The 22,169-nt window shown below is 44.6% G+C and overlaps 1 protein-coding gene across 1 annotated transcript in view; it reads left to right on the top strand.

Moving 5' to 3' along the window:
* The window catches only part of LOC109890355 (prostaglandin F2 receptor negative regulator), a 46,585-nt gene that overhangs the window by 17,392 nt on the left and 7,024 nt on the right, over positions 1-22,169 (top strand). Inside the window, exons 5-9 of the mRNA XM_031824109.1 lie at positions 2,948-3,267; positions 3,374-3,494; positions 9,565-9,784; positions 9,922-10,106; positions 11,024-11,131. Of these exons, the coding sequence (XP_031679969.1) occupies positions 2,948-3,267; positions 3,374-3,494; positions 9,565-9,784; positions 9,922-10,106; positions 11,024-11,131 (954 nt within the window). The remainder of the gene's footprint in view (positions 1-2,947; positions 3,268-3,373; positions 3,495-9,564; positions 9,785-9,921; positions 10,107-11,023; positions 11,132-22,169) is intronic.

Here is a 22,169-nt window from a genome sequence, read left to right on the forward strand (position 1 = left end):
TGCAGACACGTACGCTTGGGTGTGTTTTATTATTTATCGGCACCAATGTTGAAATATTTTCATGAAATATACAGCATTTCATTAGTTACGTCTCGTTTGTGTGGTAGTCTGTATGAACAGGTGAACTCTAGTACGTTAGTAAACGTCTCTCGAGTTCAGATGGTCAGGTAGTTCCTGTCTGTTGTAAGTGAATGGTATCTCTATGGTAACACAACAAAACACTTGAAAACGGAGCAGAACTCCACACTCAAATGTCAGTGTCTCACTCTTAGCTCCCAGGGAAACATGGTGGCTGAAGTATATTGTTCCCTTACTGTACGAGGTCAAAGTACAACACATTTTATGTTCTTACCTGAACTTCGTTCTGACGTAAGATTGAATGACCTATTTCAAACACAGGCCAGGCTGTGTTTACCGTTGACACTCCAGACCTGTATTAACAGTGAGTCTCACACACACACACACCCCCCCCAGAGATATCTGGCAGTTAACACTGCGTCAGCTTGCCCATGCTGACACAACCCTAAGACAGGTCTGATCCAAATCAATTGAAACGCAAACTGGTTTTATGAGAGCTTTTAATCAACTGAAATGTCCTCCGAAGTGTCTGTCTGTTCAGCGAATGTGTATGTGCTTGTAGTTTTTTTTTTATAGGTCACACTCTTTAAGGCAAGCAAGCACATAATCCTGCATATGGTTAGTTTGTAGATCAGTGGTTGTCAATCCCTATGCTGTGCTAGGCTATACCCAAACCATGTCTGTTTTTCAATACAACCTTTCAAGTAAACAGAACTGTGGTTCTAGCTAGAGTGCATAGCATCCCAGTGTTTAGCCACAACCACAACACAGCAGTAGGTCCATATAATTACATGCATATGTATGAAGAACATTTAATGTATTCTACATCTCTATGGTCCATACCAACCAGTTGGGAACCACAGCCAGGCTAATGGAAACCTAGTGTTGTTCGGTTTCAAAATGTGCATCAGTCTTTTGTTTTTGTTGAGGGCCATTACCTTCTTCGTCAGAGCAGAGTAGTGTTCTTCAGTGCCTGGTATCAGCTCTCTACTGGGTGGACTATATTTCAGCTTTCAATTCCCTTAACAAATGGCCCTGGAACAGCTCTTGTCCTGTGCATAATGCCTCAGTTTAAACGGTCTTGGGTAAGTAGGGGTGGGTGGGTGTGCACCTGTGCACATGAGTTTGTTCAAATGTATGTTTCGTTCCATTTGTAGGCCATTAGCAGGAAATGTGTTTGAGTCGTTCTGCAGTGTGTCTTCCTTTTGGTCTATTAATGGAGCTACGGTGTGTGTGAGAAAGGGGGATGAAAGCGGAGGAATGGGCACATGGGTAATTGGCGGGGATTCTCTCCTCACAAAGGAAAGAGGATTTTCACAGATGATCTTGTGATGATCCTCACAGCAGGGTAGCAGATGGTGCATGATTCAGCCCCTGTGACGTCCAAATGACACAACGTGGAAAACCCACGACCACACACACACACTAATCGAGAGCAAGGAATATGTGTGTTCCCTGTTCATTGGAGCATAAAGGGACAATCTGTAGAATAGAGGTCTGACTGAGATACCAGCCCCATCACCTACTGAGACCCCACACACACTCCGCTACTGACACTTAACATTGATACACTGTGTGTGGTGTGTAAAAGCCTCGTTCGTTTCACACTGATACACTGTGTTTGAGAAGCCTGACTGCCCCATTTGCGCGCGCACACACACACACACTAGGAATGGGGTTTAAAAATAATTTCACTATTCGAATAAGTATCATGAATTTGTCAGATATTCGTAATACAAAAAGTATTATTTATTTATTGCTTAGGTTTTTAACCTGAGCACTGCTGTGGGAAGGAGAGAGGCTGATGCTCTGTTGCTCTGCTGAGGGACCAGTGAGATGGGGGCTAGCGAGACGAGTACCCAAGGCAACGCAACTACAGCCAACACAGGCTAACGTGTAGAAGCAATTTATCATCCCATATATCAATACCTGTCTTGATTGCAGGAGCCTAGAAGCTAGCTAGCCAGCTATTGCTAGCTAGGCTAATTGAGGCCATATGCTGTGCTTTCTCCCCAACCCCATTCAGATAAGACAGCCTACCTGTTGGATATTTTTGTTCTATCTTGCACTGCATTAGTGAACTCTCATTCCACTTGCTACACATTGAGCCTCTTTGATTGGCCAACATTAACAACAAGCTACACACGTAAAGGCTACCGGTTGGCTACCAGTCTTTTATGGGGCGCATGTCATGAATTACATTAAAGTTTGTTTTTATTAAATTCATCATTTGAAAGGTCATGGTATAAGAATGTCACATGGATATTTTACCTTGGAAAAATACTTGAAACACTTTCTCTGACAAAATTATTGCTCCCGATTATTTGAATACTAACGCCCGCTCGGATATTCAGATAACCGTACACATCCCTAACGCGCACACACCACCCATCGGATATTCAGATAACCGTACACATCCCTAACGCACGCACACACCACCCCCCATCAGATATTCAGATAACCGTACACATCCCTAACGCGCGCACACACCACCCCCCATCAGATATTCAGATAACCATACACATCCCTAACGCGCGCACACACACACACACACACCACCCCCCATCGGGTATTCAGATAACCATACACATCCCTAACGGGCGCACACACACCACCCATTGGATTCATGGCTACAGACAGGGAAGAGCTCTGCTCACCACTACCTTAGTGGATGTGAAGTGGCTTCCAGATTATTCATTTTTAACTGATCTGGTTCTGTATACAGCAGGAGTCAACATTACCGTGGATGTTATTTCACCATGTCCCTTGTACTGACATTTAGAGTGTTTGTACTGACATTTAGAGTGTTTATTAATGTTTCTCGCTCTCTTTCCCCCCCCCCCCCCCATCTTTCTGTCACTCCCTCCAGAGCCTAATTTTGCAGTGACCCTTACCCTCTCGTCGGCCCCGCAGGTCACAGGTGACCCCACAGAGCTGGCGTGTCATGTGACCAACATCACTCACTTCCTTGCAGGGGGCCGACTGGGCGTGGCCTGGGAGTACACACCACTTCCTGGTCCACCCGGCGACCGCCTGACAACCACACAGACCACCCTCCCTATTGGTTCCCTGGATGCCCAAGGCAACCTGAAGTCTGGGACGCTGTACCATGATAGGTTGGAGTCTGGTGCCATCGTTCTGACCCGAGTAGAGCCGGATACATTCAAGCTTCGCTTCCTACGCACACAGGTAGGTGTGTGTGTGTGTGTACCTCAAGCACAATCATTTGTAAGACAGACAAGTTTGTATTAAAGCAAGAGCTGCTAACAAGGTGTGTGTGTGTGTGTACCGTTAGGACGTGGACATGGGGGCGTATGCGTGCAGTGTGACAGCGTGGACTCCCTCTAGGCAGGGTGGAATGGAGGAGGCAGCAGAGTTCCTCACCCCCCCTCTGACCGTCCGATGGGAACCCAAACGTAAGTAGTGATGACGCTCTCATTTCTTCTTGCTCTTCTCCTCCCTCCATCCTTTTTTTATTTATCTTTTGATGAAACCACCTGAATATAGCAATGTTGCTATTTAATACATTTGTCATTCTGCTATGTTCATTTGTTTTCTATGTGATGTGTTGGAGGTAATAAGGGACGTGTGTTCTGGATGGGAGTCCAAGCTAGAGGATGTAAAACATTACCATGTAACCTTGGCTTGTTTCATGTTGGCTGCTCAACAAACATGGCAGAGGAAGTAGAGGCGCCAATGTACAGTGGGGCAAAAAAGTATTTAGTCAGCCACCAATTGTGCAAGTTCTCCCACTTAAAAAGAGGAGAGAGGCCTGTACTTTTCATCATAGGTACACTTCAAATATGACAGACAAAATTAGAAAAATCCAGAAAATCACATTGTAGGATTTTTAATGAATTTATTTGCAAATTATGGTGGAAAGTAAGTATTTGGTCAATTCTTTTATATATTTTTTATTTAACCAGCTAGGCTAGTTGAGAACAAGTTCTCATTTACAACTGCGACCTGGCCAAGATAAAGCATAGCAGTGTGAACAGACAACAGTTACACATGGAGTAAACAATTAACAAGTCAATAACACAGTAGAAAAAAAAGAGTCTATATACATTGTGTGCAAAAGGCATGAGGAGGTAGGCGAATAATTACAATTTAGCAGATGAACACTGGAGTGATAAATGATCAGATGGTCATGTACAGGTAGAGATACTGGTGTGCAAAAGAGCAGAAAAGTAAGTAAATATAAACAGTATGGGGATGAGGTAAAAATTAGGTGGGCTATTTACTGATTGACTATGTACAGCTGCAGCGATCGGTTAGCTGCTCAGATAGCAGATGTTTGAAGTTGGTGAGGGAGATAAGTCTCCAACTTCAGAAATGTTTGCAATTCGTTCCAGTCGCAGGCAGCAGAGAACTGGAACGAAAGGCGGCCAAATGAGGTGTTGGCATTAGGGATGATCAGTGAGATACACCTGCTGGAGCGCGTGCTACGGGTGGATGTTGCCATCGTGACCAGTGAACTGAGATAAGGCGGAGCTTTACCTAGCATGGACTTGGAAATAACTTGTAGATAAACTTTTGTTATCTCAATACTTTGTTATATACCCTTTTTGGCAATGACAGAGGTCAAATGTTTTCTGTAAGTCTTCACAAGGTTTTCACACACTGTTGCTGGTATTTTGGCCCATTCCTCCATGCAGATCTCCTCTAGAGCAGTGATGTTTTGGGGCTGTTGCTGGGCAACACAGACTTTCAACTCCCTCCAAAGATTTTCTATGGGGTTGAGATCTGGAGACTGGATAGGCCACTCAAGGACCTTGAAATGCTTCTTACGAAGCACTCCTTCGTTGCCCGGGCGGTGTATTTTGGATCATTGTCATGCTGAAAGACCCAGCCACGTTTCATCTTCAATGCCCTTGCTGATGGAAGGAGGTTTTCACTCAAAATCTCACGATACATGGTCCCAATCATTCTTTCCTTTACACGGCTCAGTTGTCCTGGTCCCTTTGCAGAAAAACAGCCCCAAAGCATGATGTTTCCATCCCCATGCTTCACAGTAGGTATGGTGTTCTTTGGATGCAACTCAGCATTCTTTGTCCTCCAAACACGACGAGTTGAGTTTTTACCAAAATGTTATATTTTGGTTTCATCTGACCATATGACATTCTCCCAATCTTCTTCTGGATCATCCAAATGCTCTCTAGCAAACTTCAGATGGGCCTGGACATGTACTGGCTTAAGCAGGGGGGACACGTCTGGCACTGCAGGATTTGAGTCCCTGGCGGCGTAGTCTGTTACTGATGGTAGGCTTTGTTACTTTGGTCCCAGCTCTCTGCAGGTCATTCACTAGGTCCCCCCGTGTGGTTCTGGGATTTTTGCTCACCGTTCTTGTGATCATTTTGACCCCACGGGGTGAGATCTTGCGTGGAGCCCTAGATCGAGGGAGATTATCAGTGGTCTTGTATGTCTTCTATTTCCTAATAATTGCTCCCACAGTTGATTTCTTCAAACCAAGCTGCTTACCTATTGCAGATTCAGTCTTCCCAGCCTGGTGCAGGTCTACAATTTTGTTTCTGGTGTCCTTTGACAGCTCTTTGGTCTTGGCCATAGTGGAGTTTGGAGTGTGACTGTTTGAGGTTGTGGACCGGTGTCTTTTATACTGATAACAAGTTCAAACAGGTGCCATTAATACAGGTAATGAGTGGAGGACAGAGGAGCCTCTTTAAGAAGTTACAGGTCTGTGAGAGCCAGAAATCTTGTTTGTAGGTGACCAAATACTTATTTTCCACCATAATTTGCAAATAAATTCATAAAAAATCCTACAATGTGATTTTCTGGATTTCTTTTCTCATTTTGTCTGTCATAGTTGAAGTGTACCTATGATGAAAATTACTGGCCTCTCGTCTTATTAAGTGGGAGAACTAGCACAATTGGTGGCTGACTAAATACTTTTTTGCCCCACTGTATGTCTGACAACAGGAAAGCCTTGTATCATGGCACACCACAAGCCTAGGACACACAGACTGATGCATCAGTCTCTAACATACCAGAGATGGTGTCAGTCAGTTTGGCGTGAGTATTTGTATTTATTATGGAGCTCCATTAGTTCCTGCCAAGGCAGCAGCTACTCTTCCTGGAGTCTGTCAAAATGAAGGCAGTTATACAATTTTAAAAACATTACAATACATTCACAGATTTCACAACACACGGTGTGCCCTCAGGCCCCTACTCCACCACTACCACAACTACATTACAAAATCCATGTGTGTGTGTATAGTGCATGTGTATGCATGTGTCTGTTTGTGTTGCTTCACAGTCCCCCCTGTTCCATAAGGGAAATTTTTCTGTTTTTTTTAAATCTAATTTTACTGCTTGCATGGGTTTGGTATTTTATTAGGATCCACATTAACTGTTGCTAAAGCAGCAGCTACTCTTCCTGGGGTCCACATGAAACATGACATAAAACAGGACAAGAATAGCTCAAGGACAGAACTATATACAATAGGGAGGGTGGTCTACTTGATGTGGAGTAGTCATGTAGTCATGGCTCTATGTAGAACTGTGCGCCTCCCGTTGTCTGTTCTGGACTTGGACTGTGAAGAGACTAGAGGTCGACCGATGAATCGGAATGGCCGATTTAATTAGGGCCGATTTCAAGTTTTCATAACAATCGGAAATCTGTATTTTTGGGCGCCGATTTCCGATTGTTTAAAAATATATATTTTTTTATACCTTTTTATTTAACTAGGTAAGTCAGTTAACACATTCTTATTTTCAATGACTGCCTAGGAACTGTGGGTAAACTGCCTTGTTCAGGGGTAGAACGACAGATTTTCACCTTGTCAGCTCAGGGTTCCAATCTTGCAACCGCACAGTTAACTAGTCCAACGCTCTAACCATTGCATTCCACGAGTAGCCTGCCTGTTATGCGAATGCAGTAGAAGCCAAGGTAAATTGCTAGCTAGCATTAAACTTATCTTATAAAAAACAATCAATCATAATCACTAGTTATAACTACTAATCCAGTTTAGCAGGCAATATTAACCAGATGAAATTGTGTCATTTCTCTTGCGTTCATTGTACGCAGAGTCAGTGTATATGCAACAGTTTGGGCTGCCTGGCTCATTGCGAACTAATTTGCCAGAATTTTACGTAATTATGACATACATTGAAGGTTGTGCAATGTAACAAGAATATTTAGACTTAGGGAGGCCACCCATTAGATAAAATACTGAACGGTTCTGTATTTCACTGAAATAATAAACGTTTTGTTTTCGAAATGATAGTTTCCGGAAACGATCATATTAATGACCAAAGGCTCATATTTCTGTGTGTTATAATGAAGTCTGATTTGATAGAGCAGTCTGACTGAGCAGCAGCAGGCCCGTAATCATTCATTTAAACAGCACTTTCGTGCGTTTTGCCAGCAGCTCTTCGCAAGCACAGCGCTGTTTATGACTTCAAGCCTATCAGCCTAATGGCTGGTGTAACCAATGTGAAATGGCTAGCTAGTTAGCTGGGTGTGTGCTAATACTGTTTCAAACGTCACTCGCTTTTAGATTTGGAGTAGTTATTCCCCTTGCGCTACAAGGCTTTTGTGGAGCGATGGGTAACGATGCTTCGAGTGTGGCTGTTGTCGATGTGTTCCTGGTTCGAGCCCAGGTAGGGGCGAGGAGGAGGACGGAAGCTACACTGTTACACTGGCAATACTATAGTGCCTATAAGAACATCCAATAGTCAAAGGTATATGAAATACAAATGGTATAGAGAGAAATAGTCCTATAAATGCTATATTAACTACAACCTAAAACCTCTTACCTTTTGAATATTGAAGTCTCATGTTATAAGGAACCACCAACTTTCATATGTTCTGAGCAAGGAACTGAATTGTTAGCTTTTTTACATGGCACATATTTTTACATGGCACATATTACTTTTTTCTCCAACATTTTTGCATTATTTAAACCAAATTGAACATGTTTCATTATTTATTTGAGGATAAATTTATTTTATTGATGTTTTATATTAAGTTAAAATAAGTGTTAATTCAGTATTGTTGTAATTGTCATTATTACAAATAAAAAAATTGGCCGATTTAATCGGTATCGGCCTTTTTGGTCCTCCAATAATCGGTATCGGCGTTGAAAAATCATAATCGGTTGACCTCTAGAAGAGACCTCTGGTGGCATGTATTGTGTGGTATGCATGGGTGTCTGAGCTGTGTGCTAGTAGTTTAAACCGACAGCTCAGTGCATTCAGCTTGTCAACACTTCTTACAAAAACAAGTAGTGATGAAGTCAATCTCTTCCACTTTCAGCCAGGAGAGATTGACATGCATATTATTAATGCTAGCTCTCTGTGTACATCCAAAGGCCATCTGTGCTGCCCTGTTCTGAGCCAATTGCAGTAGTCCCTTTTTGTGGCACCTGACCAGAAGACTGAACAGTAGTCCAGGTGCGACAAAACCAGGGCCTGTAGGACCTGCCCTGTTGATAGTGTTGCTATGAAGGCAGAGCAGTGCTTTATTATGGACAGACTTCTCCCCATTTTAGCTACTGTTGTAAACTGTTTTGACCATGACAGTTTACAATCCAGGGTTACTCCAAGCAGTTTAGTCACCAACTTTCTCAATTTCCACATTATTTCTTACAAGATTTAGTTGAGGTTTTAGTGAATGATTTTGTCCCAAATGCATTGCTTTTAGTTTTAGAAATATTTAGGACTAACTTATTCCTTGCCACCCACTCTGAATCTAACTGCAGCTTTTTGTTAATCGTTGCAGTCATTTTCAGTTGCTGTAGTATCTGCTGACGTGTATAGTGTTGAGTCATTTAGTCAAAGCAGGTGGCATGACTTGAGTAAAGTAAGGGACCTAGACAGCTGCCCTGAGTGACAGCTATGAGTCCTAGTTTCCTCTGTTGATTTGAGTCTAAATAGTTCTCAACAGTTGCCTTTCGGCATTCACACACTCACAAACTGAACTCTGTGAACCCTGCAAGGCTGGTTAGATGATGGTGATCTAGTGTAATAGCTACTGAATAGCGATGTGATGAGGATATACAGTAGGGAGTTTTTGTCTTTCTCCCTCTAGTTCGGTCTTCCTCTGTTTCCTCCCACCAACTCTGGGATTCCCCTTCTCTCTCTGTTCATCTCTCTCTGTCCATCTCTCTGTAGAGCTCAGTCAGTGTCTTTGTCCATTCATGAAGTCCGGACTTTCCTACTGATGGTCTGTCCACTCAGTCCCTGTGGTTACTACAGACAGCTGGTTGTTAGGTTACGAGTGTCTGTCTGTAGTCCTGGTTACTCCCTACCACTCTACTAGCTTCAGGCTCTATCTTGATTGATTGCGTTGCTTCCATTGCCATTACCTCGGTACCCGGCCCACACTATCGCACAAATCCCAGCTGCTCTCATGGTCCTTGATTTAGGTTGCGCTCCAGGTAGCTTTCTAAGTCCTAAGGATGAACATTTTGGTGATTGACTGACTCACTGATTATTAATTGATTGATTTGATCTGTCTCCCTCCAGGGCCATCTCTAACCGCCGTGGCACAGCGTGTGCGTGAGGCGGTGGCAGGCGGAGCCACCTTTGAGATGAGCTGTACCATATCCCATGTGCACTTGCAGGACCCGGGCTACTCTGTGCTGGTGCAGACTCAGGACAGTGTGGACTCTGCCACTAGAACCGTCCTCTCTCTCAGTCCTGACTCTGTACTACAACATGGAGGGGCTACAGACCCTAACCGCAGGTACACACACACACACACACACACACACACACACACACACACACACAGTACTGAGCAGTATGTATCATAAGATGAATGAAGTTGTTGTGGTATTACTAGTGAGCTATGTTGAAAGTAAACTGGGTTCTGACTCCCAGGGACAGCCTGGTTCTGACTAAGACGGGTCCGGCTGAGTTCCGCTTCCGTCTGGCTGGAGTGCAGCAGGCTGACAGGGGCTTCTACTGGTGTGACATCACCGCCTGGACCAAACAACCAGGCCAGGCCTGGACCAAAGCTGTCAGCGCCAAGTCCAACAAGGTCCAGATCAACTTCCAGGAGACTGGTACGAGGATAGAACACACACCCTCACCACCACTGAGTTACATGTGTCCTACTGAGTCTATATACCCACTAGACTTTTACTGAAGCTCACACATGAACCCTAAATATGCTCTTGCACATGAACCCTAAATATGCTCTTGCACATGAACCCTAAATATGCTCTTGCACATGAACCCTAAATATGCTCTCGCACATGAACCCTAAATATGCTCTCGCACATGAACCCTAAATATGCTCTCGCACATGAACCCTAAATATGCTCTCACATTCCCTGCATCGGCCTAGTTGGCTGTGTTTGATGTTCGTTGGAGAGAGATGTAACTAGTTACTGAAACCTCTACTACTGTCTCTGGGGAGGTAGACCCCTTGAGCTCTCTTTCACTGTGGAAAGACACACGCTCTCTCTCTTACATTTGAGTAATTTAGCAGACGCTCTAATGCAGTGCGTCTTAGAGGAGCAAATATAGCGAAGTGCCTTGCTCAAGGGCACATCAGCAGATGTTTCACCTAGTCGGCTCGGGGATTCGAACCCGCAACCATTCGGTTACAGGTCCAACGCTCCTAACCGCTAGGCTACCTGCAGCCCTTCTTCCTCTCTGTGGGGTGGAAGCTTCAAAACGGCACCCCATAACCAACCTCTCCTGGACAAATCAGTTAGAAGCCGTTAATCAGTTATGATCCGTATCACTGGCTCTCTTTATCGTGTGTGTGTTGAACATGTGTTAGAGGAGACACCATACTGAGTCCCTCTGTAGGTGCTTATCCACACACACACACACACACACACACACACACACACACACACTCTGACTGGCTCAGTGAGCTGAGAGGAGCTGTTTGGATGAACACCTTTGAAAGACCTGGCGAAGGAGTGAATGTAACCCCTGACCTCTAACCTCTGTGTGTTCCTTCCTGTAGGCCCCTCGTTCGCTGTGGCCATCCGCTCTGACACCACCACTTTGTATCCCTGGGAGACCGCCAAGATGGTGTGTGCCCTCAGCATCTCTGGAGCATCACCCAAGTCAGGTAGGGGATGACACACACACACTCTCATCAGGTGATGACTTTATCCATAAGACACAACCTTCCAGTGTTGAGAGTTAATTAGTTTCTTATCAGCTGTCTTGTTCACATCTCTCCATCCTCTCCTCCCTTCCTCCTGTCCTCCTCCTGCCTCTCTTATCACTGTTCTCCCATCTCAGGGAGGAGTGCAGTGTGATCTCTTATTGGAAGTCATTCTGTCTCATTCTCTCTTATCAACTCTCTCTATCACTTTGTCTTCCTCTCCCTCCCTCAGCCATTAGATTACATAACTCTGTGTCTCTGTCTGTCGGTCTCTGTCTCCTTTCTCCTCCTCCTCTCTGTCTCTTTCATATTGTTATCTTTCTATATTCTTCAGTCCAGTCTAACACGAGACCGGTCAGAGATCAGAACAAAGTGTTCTGCTCATAGCAGCTGTGTGTGTTTGTCTGAATGTGATTGTGTGATTATGCAAGTGGGGGGTGTCATTTTTCAGAACCCCAGCTGTCGGGGTGTGTGTGTGTATTCACATGCTGTTATTCACGTGCATATCAGAGAACGTAATGGAATGTCATGGTAATCTTATGGTCAGTTGCAGCTTCTTTTCCTGATGGTGGAACATAGCAATTAGTTACCTACAGGGAGACAGCTAGAAGGCTGCAGGGGAATGGTATTACTGAACTTCACTGTTAGTCTGTTAGTTAGTTACCTACAGGAAGGCTGCAGGGGAATGGTATTACTGAACTACACTGTTAGTCTGTTAGTTAGTTACCTACAGGGAGACAGCAGGGGAATGGTATTACTGAACTACACTGTTAGTCTGTTAGTTAGTTACCTACAGGGAGACAGCTGGAAGGCTGCAAGGGAATGGTATTACTGAACTACACTGTTAGTCTGTTAGTTAGTTACCTACAGGAAGACAGCAGGGGAATGGTATTACTGAACTACACTGTTAGTCTGTTAGTTAGTTACCTACAGGAAGACAGCAGGGGAATGGTATTACTGAACTACACTGTTAGTCTGTTAGTTAGTTACCTACAGGAAGACAGCAGGGGAATGGTATTACTGAACTACACTGTTAGTCTGTTAGTTAGTTACCTACAGGAAGACAGCAGGGGAATGGTATTACTGAACTACACTGTTAGTCTGTTAGTTAGTTACCTACAGGAAGACAGCAGGGGAATGGTATTACTGAACTACACTGTTAGTCTGTTAGTTAGTTACCTACAGGAAGACAGCAGGGGAATGGTATTACTGAACTACACTGTTAGTCTGTTAGTTAGTTACCTACAGGAAGACAGCTGGAAGGCTGCAAGGGAATGGTATTACTGAACTACACTGTTAGTCTGTTAGTTACCTACAGGAAGACAGCAGGGGAATGGTATTACTGAACTACACTGTTAGTCTGTTAGTTAGTTACCTACAGGAAGACAGCAGGAAGGCTGCAGGGGAATGGTAACATTAAAATGATCAGAATAGTACAAATAAAAAGAAACCCTTGAACGATATATATATTTACTTACTACCTGTCAAAAAGTTTCAGAACCTCTACTTGTTCAAGGATTTTTCTTTATTTTTACTATTTTCTACATTGTAGAATAACAGTGAAGACATCATAACTATGAAATAACACACATGGAATCATGTAGTAACCAAAAAAGGGTTAAACAAATCTAAATATATTTTTGATTCTTCAAAGTAGCCCCCCTTTGCCTTGATGACCGATTTGCACACTCTTGGCATTGTCTTAACCAACTTTACCAGGAAGGCTTTTCCAACCGTCTTGAAGGAGTTCCCACATATGCTGAGCACTTGTTGGCTGCTTTTCCTTCACTCTGCAGTCTGACTCATCCCAAACCATCTCAATTAGGTGGAAGTCTGGGGATTGTGGAGGCCAGGTCATCTGATGCAGCACTCCATCACTCTCCTTCTTGGTAAAATACACAGCCTGGAGGTGTGTTGGGTCATTGTCCTGTTGAAAAACAAATGATATTCTCACTAAGCCCAAACCAGGTGTGATGGCGTATTGCTGCAGAATGCTGTGGTAGCCGTGCTGGTTAATTGTGCCTTGAATTCTAAATAACTCAGACTTTGTCACCAGCAAAGCACTCCCACACCATAACACCTCCTCCATAGATTATGGTGGGAAATACACATGCAGAGATCATCCGTTCACCCACACTGTGTCCCACAAAGACACGCGGTTGGGAGCCAAAAATCTCCAATTTGGACTCCAGACCAAATGACAAATTTCCACCGGTCTAATGTCCATTGCTCGTGTTTCTTGGCCCAAGCAAGTCTCTTCTTATTATTGGTGTCCTTTAGTAGTGGTTTCTTTGCATCAATTGGAACATAAAGGCCTGATTCACAGTCTCCTCTGAACAGTTGATGCTGAGATGTGTCCGTTACTTGAACTCTGATATATTTATTTGGGCTTCAATTTCTGAGACTGGTAACTCTAATGAACTTATCCTCTGCAGTAGAGGTAACTCTGGGTCTTCCTTTCTTGTGGCAGTCCTCATTAGAGCCAGTTTCATCACAGGGCTTGATGGTTTTTGCGACTGCACTTGAAGGAACTTTCAAAGTTCTTGAAATGTTTTGCATTGACTGACCTTCATGTCTTAAAGTAATGATGGACTGTAATTTCTTTGCTTATTTGGTGTACAAATGAACTCAAGCTTACGGACAATGTCAAATGTGATATAGCGAAGCACCTGCGTGAGTTGGGTGCTCAATTACGCAGGTACTTTCCTGAAACAGATGACACAAACTGAATTCGTTATCCCTTTCGCGCCCTGCCTCTCGTCCAGAAACAAGCGTTTCTGTGAAAATGTAATTTAATCATAAGCCACTGCCATATTTCTGGATAGGGCTGCGCTCAGAGTATCCTGCCTTGGCAAATCGCGCTGTTAAGACACTGATGCCCTTTGCAACCACGTACCTATGTGAGAGTGGATTCTCGGCCCTCACTAGCATGAAAACTAAATACAGGCACAGACTGTGAAATTATTTAAGACTGAGACTCTCTCAATACAATCCAACATTGCAGAGTTATGTGCATCCATTCAAGCACACCCTTCTCATTAACCTGTGGTGAGTTCATCACAATTTTCGATGACTTAAGGTTTTATATGTAAGATGGTTAAATAAAGAGAGAAATGGTTTATTATTATTTGTGCCCTGGTCCTATAAGAGCTCTTTGTCACTTCCCACGAGCCGGGTTTTTGACAAAAACTCACTCATTCTTATGTTTAATAAATGTATAGTGTGTGTGTGGCAGGCTTCCAATGATGGCAAAAACAGTGTGCTGACCCTGGTGCTAGAGGGGGTACAGCTGACCCTGGTGCTAGAGGGGGTACAGCTGACCCTGGTGCTAGAGGGGGTACAGCTGACCCTGGTGCTAGAGGGCGTACGCAGCTGGAGGTTGAATGTTTGAAGGGGTGCGGAACTATAAAAAGTTTCGAACCACTGCTCTATAGAAAGGAGAGTGACTGGATAGTACCTGACAAGACTGATGGTTTGGTGTAAGTGTTGAGTAATCGACAGTGATACTCTATATACAACACTTACAGTGCAGGAACAAGCCTGAGCAGGAGAATCACATTCCTATGCAGCACTGGAATGGACCTACCCACAAGACCTAGCGTCACAGAGAGACCACAAGATGACACAAACAGCCACCTTTCCTTGTTTCCTTTCCCAGCTGATATAACAGACCAATATTTTTTTTAAATCCATCATGTCCTTTCAGATTAGTGGACATCAAGGAAATACATGTATATTAGACCATTAGGACGCAGCCGGTGTAGTGATTGTCTGAGACCGACAGAATGCACATGTGTTGGTGGGAATGTTGCACTTGTGATCTGATGCTGTTGAGAAAGCTAGCTAGCTGTTGGCCTGGCATGTTGATGCCTGCTGACCAAAACTAACGGGAGACGTCAGATGTTCACAAGGTGAGGAATGCACAGCAAAGGTATAGTGTGTGTGAGTGGTTGGGACACGAGGATGTTGTCATCAAAGAGCAGAGTTATGTGTTTGTTTGTTTGGCAGCAGTTGGAGCTGACAAGCAACAGCTGTTTTTCTCAGATGCTGTCGTCTCTGTACCCAGAGTGCGGAGTCTGTTTCCTTAGGGGGGACACTGAAGACGTTGCCCCTGCTTGTGCCAGTTGCTGCCATGAGGACATAACATAAAAAGGACAACAGGAGGTTAAATTAAGATAAAGAGAAAGATGGAACATAAAATAGTTTATTGGTTTTAATTTTCTTTGAATGGAGTGGAATATGGACTCGGCCCAGTACCGCATCACATCCGGCCGTGATTGGTAGTCCCATAGAGCAGCTCACAATTGGCCCAGCGTCGTCCGGTTTTGGCCGGGGTAGGCCGTCATTGTAAACAAAAATGTGTTCTTAATATTTAAAAAATGTAAACCCACTAAAGAAGCATGTAAACGTCTGACTAGGATTGAACCATCCTTTACGACTAGAGCAGTTCACTGAGTCTCTAGTCTCCTCTCCTAGCCTGCCCCACAGAATCAAACTAGCCTGCTAAACCTGTTCTCTCCTAGCTTGCCCCACAGAATCAAACTAGCCTGCTAAACCTGTTCTCTCCTAGCCTGCCCCACAGAATCAAACTAGCCTGCTAAACCTGTTCTCTCCTAGCCTGCCCCACAGAATCAAACTAGCCTGCTAAACCTGTTCTCCTCTCCTCTACAGCCAGTAATTAATAGTTATATTCCATCATCCATTTCCCCCTCACAGGGAGAAGAGGAGACTGGAGAGACCTAAAGGAGTGGTGAAGAGAAAACGGTCTAACTCACTGGTGCGGGGAAAGAGAGACTCACTCAGGCCATTAAGTCCTTCTGGTAATAAAGGGGAGGACGGCTTGAGCATAGAAATAGAAGGGGTAACAGAACAGACATTGTGTGTGAAATGGCACCCTACTGCACAATATGTCTCTTTAGATCAGCCCATAACTAAGAATTACAACATTTTTCACATTCCAACCAAATATTGGCGACACAATAGAATTTACGCGACGTCGTGACTTGTTAGCGTCAATTCAAAATGAGACACCCAAAATGGCCGCTGCCCGTCGGTCATGGCCCATTGCTCGTAATTGGAATGGCCGTTCTGCTCATTGTGATTCTACGAGGTCCATGCAGTGTTTAGTATTCCTGTGTGCTGTGTTGTAGCAGCGCTTTATAGCCCACGTGTAATAGACTTTGTTCTATCAGACATCAGTGGCAGTATCCCTGTTGAGTTCTGTGTTCTGGATGCCTGTAGTGTCTCTACCACTATTGGTCTTTACCTTCTGCTGCTGCTGGCAAAACTAACTAACTCCCCCCTCTGGGGATCAATACATGGAATGAACCAATCAAATGTATTTTATTCAGTTCATTTCGATGTGAAGACAATCTAGTTTTATTTCTCCTTAGCGGATCCTGGTGTTGAGGTGGAGGGGAGGATGGAGGTGGAGGGGAGGATAAAGGGGCCAGTGGGAGGAATCTTACATTGTTGTGTTGTGGTGGGGATCAAGCTTGTTAATGGGAATACTGGTGATAATGTATTTGTTTTGCCGTCTTGGTTATTGTTGCAACGCATGTGGTTCAAAGAGCAGTGTATTCAAGGAATTACAGTCCACTGAAACAGCTGGGACCAATCTGAGGCTGTGTGTGTGTGTGTGTGTGTGTGTGTGTGTGTGTGTGTGTGTGTGTGTGTTCGCAGGCATGTGTGCATGTGCGTGAGAGAATGTTATCTGCAGTGCAGGGGGTCTTGGCAGGTACCTTTTTTTAGTTTCTCTAAGGTGTGGTGCATCACCTTAATTCCTCTTTAGATATCTTCTATTTGTATAGTGTAATGGGTGTTCATACAACTCCAGGGATGTGTTGTTTCAATATCTTCATGTTCTCTCTTCCTGTCCTTTGTTATAATTGTATTCAATGTCAAAGGAGGCAAACGGTAGCTTTATGAGGCTTTATAACTTAGGAGATCCTTTCAGATAGGAACTGAGTGGCTTCATAGAAACACTGCTTACTATTCAATATAAAAGGCCCAGCTACCAAACTATTAATCCTTTACACTCACAGCCCCTGTCATCCCATATACTGGTTGAAAATGGCAGATTTGGTCATTAATGAGCACCTCAATTGGAATGCAGGGGCTGTACAGTAACATGTTGTATATGACGTCAGAGCTCAAGCTGTCTGCTTTCCAGTGTTGTATGAGTTTCAACTGGCAGATGTTCTAACAGTGTTTATACGACGGGTGGGTTAGAGTTCCCATTGTTAGAGCCTCTCCTGCATGATATGAGACAACATACACATGGTCCCGTTCATATAAAGTGGCATTGTTTACATTGTTATCTAGCAACGTACTACCGCTACTACTTTTTACAAATACTAGTCTCAGCACCTGTAACTCGTCTCGGATGATTTTGGCTTTAGTAATTTGGTTTGTAATCTGAGCGAGGGGAATGCTGTAAATCCATGTGTTCTGAAAGATGAGACGTTGAGGATTATAATACCGGTTTGATGTCATAATGTGTACTTCACATTTCCATATTTTAAAATGTATTTATTTACAGTATCAACGTTTATTTGCTATTTTTGGTGTAAAATTACAAGATTACATGTTATACCCTGGATTGTTCTGAACAGAATGAGCCTATTTCTCGTATTGTGAAGAAAATTTGCAGCCGAACACGCACGGAACTACTAATGTTGGCAATAGAACAGGCTTTCAAACGATGCACACCTGAACCACGTTGAGCTTTATAATGGGCTGTTTTTTGATTGACATGCATGTTACTGACACTTTCCCTCGACTGAGATGTCAAGAAGGCAGAGCAACGCCTTATGGACCTCTTCCCATTTAAGCAACCATTTTCTATGTTACTGAATGTATCCAGAGTATTTTTAGATTTTCGTTATGAGAAACTCTGCAAAAAGTACTGTAAATGTAAAATGCACATAAAGTGAAGTGTACAGTCGTGACCTAAAGTTGAGAATGACACATTAATTTTCACAAAGTTTGCTGCCTCAGTTTGTATGATGCCAATTTGCATATACTCCAGAATCTTATGAAGAGTGATCAGATGAATTGCAATTTAATTGCAAAGTCCCTCTTTGCCATGCAAATGAACTGAATCCCCCAAAAACATTTTGACTGCATTTCAGCCCTGCCACAAAAGGACCAGCTGACATCATGTCAGTGATTCTCTCGTTAACACAGGTGTGAGCGTTGACGAGGACAAGGCTGGAGATCACGTTGTCATGGTGATTGAGTTCGAATAACAGACTGGAAGCTTCAAAAGGAAGGTGGTGCTTGGAATCATTGTTCTTCCTCTGTCACACAACTGCCATCATTGTTTTGCACAAAAAGGGCTTCACAGGCAAGGATATTGCTGCCAGTAAGATTGCACCTAAATCAACCATTTATCGGATCATCAAGAACTTCAAGGAGAGCGGTTCAATTGTCGTGAAGAAGGCTTCAGGGCGCCCAAGAAAGTCCAGCAAGCGCCAGGACCGTCTCCTAAAGTTGATTCAGCTGCGGGATCGGGGCACCACCAGGACAGAGCTTGCTCAGGAATGGCAGCAGGGAGGTGTGAGTTCATCTGCACACACAGTGAGGCGAAGACTTTTGGAGGATGGCCTGGTGTCAAGAAGGGCAGCAAAGAAGCCACTTCTCTCCAGGGAAAACATCAGGGACATACTGATATTCTGCAACAGGTATTGGACTACTGAGGACTGGGGTAAAGTCATTTTCTCTGATGAATCCCCTTTCCGATTGTTTGGGGCATCTGGAAAAAAGCTTGTCCGGAGAAGACCAGGTGAGTGCTACCATCAGTCCTGTGTCATGCCAACAGTAAAGCATCCTGAGACCATGTGTGGGGTTGCTTCTCAGCCAAGGGAGTGGGCTCACTCACAATTTTGCCTACGAACACAGCCATGAATAAAGAATGGTACCAACACATCCTCCGAGAGCGACTTCTCCCAACCACCCAGGAACAGTTTGGTGATGAACAATGCCTTTTCCAGCATGATGGAGCACCTTGCCATAAGGCAAAAGTGATAACTAAGTGGCTCGGGGAACAAAACATCAATATTTTGGGTCCATGGCCAGGAAACTCCCCAGACCTTAATCCCATTGAGAACTTGTGGTCAATCCTCAAGAGGCGGGTGGACAAACAAAAACCCACGAATTCTGACAAACTCCAAGCATTGATTATGCAAGAATGGGCTGCCATCAGGATGTGGCCCAGAAGTTAATTGACAGCATTGCAGAGGTCTTGAAACAGAAGGGCCAACACTGCAAATATTGACTCTTTGCATCAACTTAATGTAATTGTCAATAAAAGCCTTTGACCGTTATGAAATGCTTGTAATTGTACTTCAGTTTTCCATAGTAACATCTGACAAAAATATCTAAAGACACTGAAGCAGCAAAATTTGTGGAAATTAATATTGGTGTCATTCTCAACTTTTGGCCATGACAGTCTTGTCAGGTGAACTGTTGTGTTCTCACCTTTTGGTCAGATAATTTCCCCTTAATCTCCAAACTGTTCCCTTATCATTGGTTATGCATATTATTTTTTGTATTTCTTCTGTTAAAAACATTTCAATTTGGCCCTATCCATGCTGTCCCAATTCTAGGAGTCAGTCGTAACCCTTTTCACATCAGCCCAGCTACCAAACTATCTCTTTAAGACTAACGTCCACTGACCAGTCCTCAATTAGGTCTGCAGGAATCGGCCTGATTGGTCCTTTAGTCCAGCGGTCCTCTACGTTTAGGCTCGTGTCACATCCAGTCACCTCTTGAATCCGGACACCGAGGTTGTGGAAACGAGGGGTCGCGGTGCCCTCCGTTCCATCTCTATAAATATAGATGTGTCCCTTCCTGCCTTTCCCCATCTTATTCATCATCATCATTACCATCAGCATCTTCATATTTTTTACTAAGTAGGCCTTGTATTAGCAGTTAGTCACACATTGATGCGAAGTGAAAATGTTACTTAATGTTAGGATTCACCCCATAGTACCTAATTATTTATTTTTACTTCCAACTCTCCAGTGGCGAACTCTGTATTGGTGGTTAAGATGTCCAGTCATTAGAGGCTGCTGGACAGGATAGCAAATCTGACTGAAGAAGTCATACCACATTCTGGATCACTGGCACTGCCCTCTCTCTCGTTTCTTGCTCTCTCGTTGCTCTCTCATTGCTCTCTTTTCTCTCGTTGCTCTCTCTTTTCTCTCGTTGCTCTCTCTTTTCTCTCGTTGCTCTCTCTTTTCTCTCGTTGCTCTCTTTTCTCTCGTTGCTCTCTCTTTTCTCTCGTTGCTCTCTCTTTTCTCTCGTTGCTCTCTCTTTTCTCTCGTTTCTCTCTCTTTGCTCTCTTTCTCTCTCGTTGCTCTCTTTCTCTCTCTTTGCTCTCTTTCTCTCTCGTTGCTCTCGTTTCTCTCTCGTTGCTCTCTTTCTCTCTCGTTGCTCTCGTTTCTCTCTCGTTGCTCTCTTTCTCTCTCGTTGCTCTCGTTTCTCTCTCGTTGCTCTTTCTCGCTCGTTTCTCTTTCGCTCTCTCGTTTCTCGCTCTCTCGTTGCTCTCTCGCGCTCTCGTTGCTCTCTCGCGCTCTCGTTGCTCTCTCGCGCTCTCGTTGCTCTCTCGCGCTCTCGTTGCTCTCTCGCGCTCTCGTTGCTCTCTCGCGCTCTCGTTGCTCTCTCGCGCTCTCGTTGCTCTCTCGCGCTCTCGTTGCTCTCTCGCGCTCTCGTTGCTCTCTCGTTGCTCTCTCTCTCGTTGCTCTCGTTGCTCTCGTTGCTCTCTCTCTCGTTGCTCTCGTTGCTCTCGTTGCTCTCTCTCTCGTTGCTCTCGTTGCTCTCGTTGCTCTCTCTCTCGTTGCTCTCGTTGCTCTCGTTGCTCTCTCTCTCGTTGCTCTCTCTCTCGTTGCTCTCGTTGCTCTCTCTCTCGTTGCTCTCTCTCTCGTTGCTCTCTCTCTCGTTGCTCTCTCTCTCGTTGCTCTCTCTCTCGTTGCTCTCGTTGCTCTCTCTCTCGTTGCTCTCTCTCTCGTTTGCTCTCTCTCTCTCGTTGCTCTCGTTGCTCTCTCTCTCGTTGCTCTCTCTCTCGTTGCTCTCGTTGCTCTCTCTCTCGTTGCTCTCTCTCTCGTTGCTCTCTCTCTCGTTGCTCTCGTTGCTCTCTCTCTCGTTGCTCTCTCTCTCGTTGCTCTCTATCTCTCCTCGTTGCTCTCGTTGCTCTCTCTCTCGTTGCTCTCTCTCTCGTTGCTCTCGTTGCTCTCTCTCTCGTTGCTCTCTCTCTCGTTGCTCTCTCTCTCGTTGCTCTCGTTGCTCTCTCTCTCGTTGCTCTCGTGCTCTCTCTCTCGTTGCTCTCGTTGCTCTCGTTGCTCTCTCTCTCGTTGCTCTCTCTCTCGTTGCTCTCTCTCTCGTTGCTCTCTCTCTCGTTGCTCTCTCTCTCGTTGCTCTCTCTCTCTCGTTTGCTCTCTCTCTCTCGTTGCTCTCTCTCTCGTTGCTCTCGTTGCTCTCTCTCTCGTTGCTCTCGTTGCTCTCTCTCTCGTTGCTCTCTCTCTCGTTGCTCTCGTTGCTCTCTCTCTCGTTGCTCTCGTTTCTCTCTCGTTGCTCTCGTTTCTCTCTCGTTGCTCTCGTTTCTCTCTCGTTGCTCTCTCGTTGCTCTCGTTGCTCTCGTTGCTCTCTCGTTGCTCTCGTTTCTCTCTCGTTGCTCTCGTTTCTCTCTCGTTGCTCTCGTTTCTCTCTCGTTGCGCTCTCGTTCTCTCTCGTTGCTCTCTCGTTTCTCTCTCGTTGCTCTCTCGTTTCTCTCTCGTTGCTCTCTCGTTGCTCTCTCGTTGCTCTCTCGTTTCTCTCTCGTTGCTCTCTCGTTTCTCTCTCGTTGCTCTCTCGTTTCTCTCTCGTGCTCTCTCGTTTCTCTCTCGTTGCTCTCTCGCGCTCTCGTTGCTCTCGTTGCTCTCTCTCTCGTTGCTCTCTCTCTCGTTGCTCTCTCTCTCGTTGCTCTCGTTGCTCTCTCTCTCGTTTGCTCTCTCTCTCG

The sequence above is a fragment of the Oncorhynchus kisutch genome, linkage group LG5, assembly GCF_002021735.2.
Source record: "Oncorhynchus kisutch isolate 150728-3 linkage group LG5, Okis_V2, whole genome shotgun sequence".
Taxonomy (NCBI): Eukaryota; Metazoa; Chordata; class Actinopteri; order Salmoniformes; family Salmonidae; genus Oncorhynchus; species Oncorhynchus kisutch.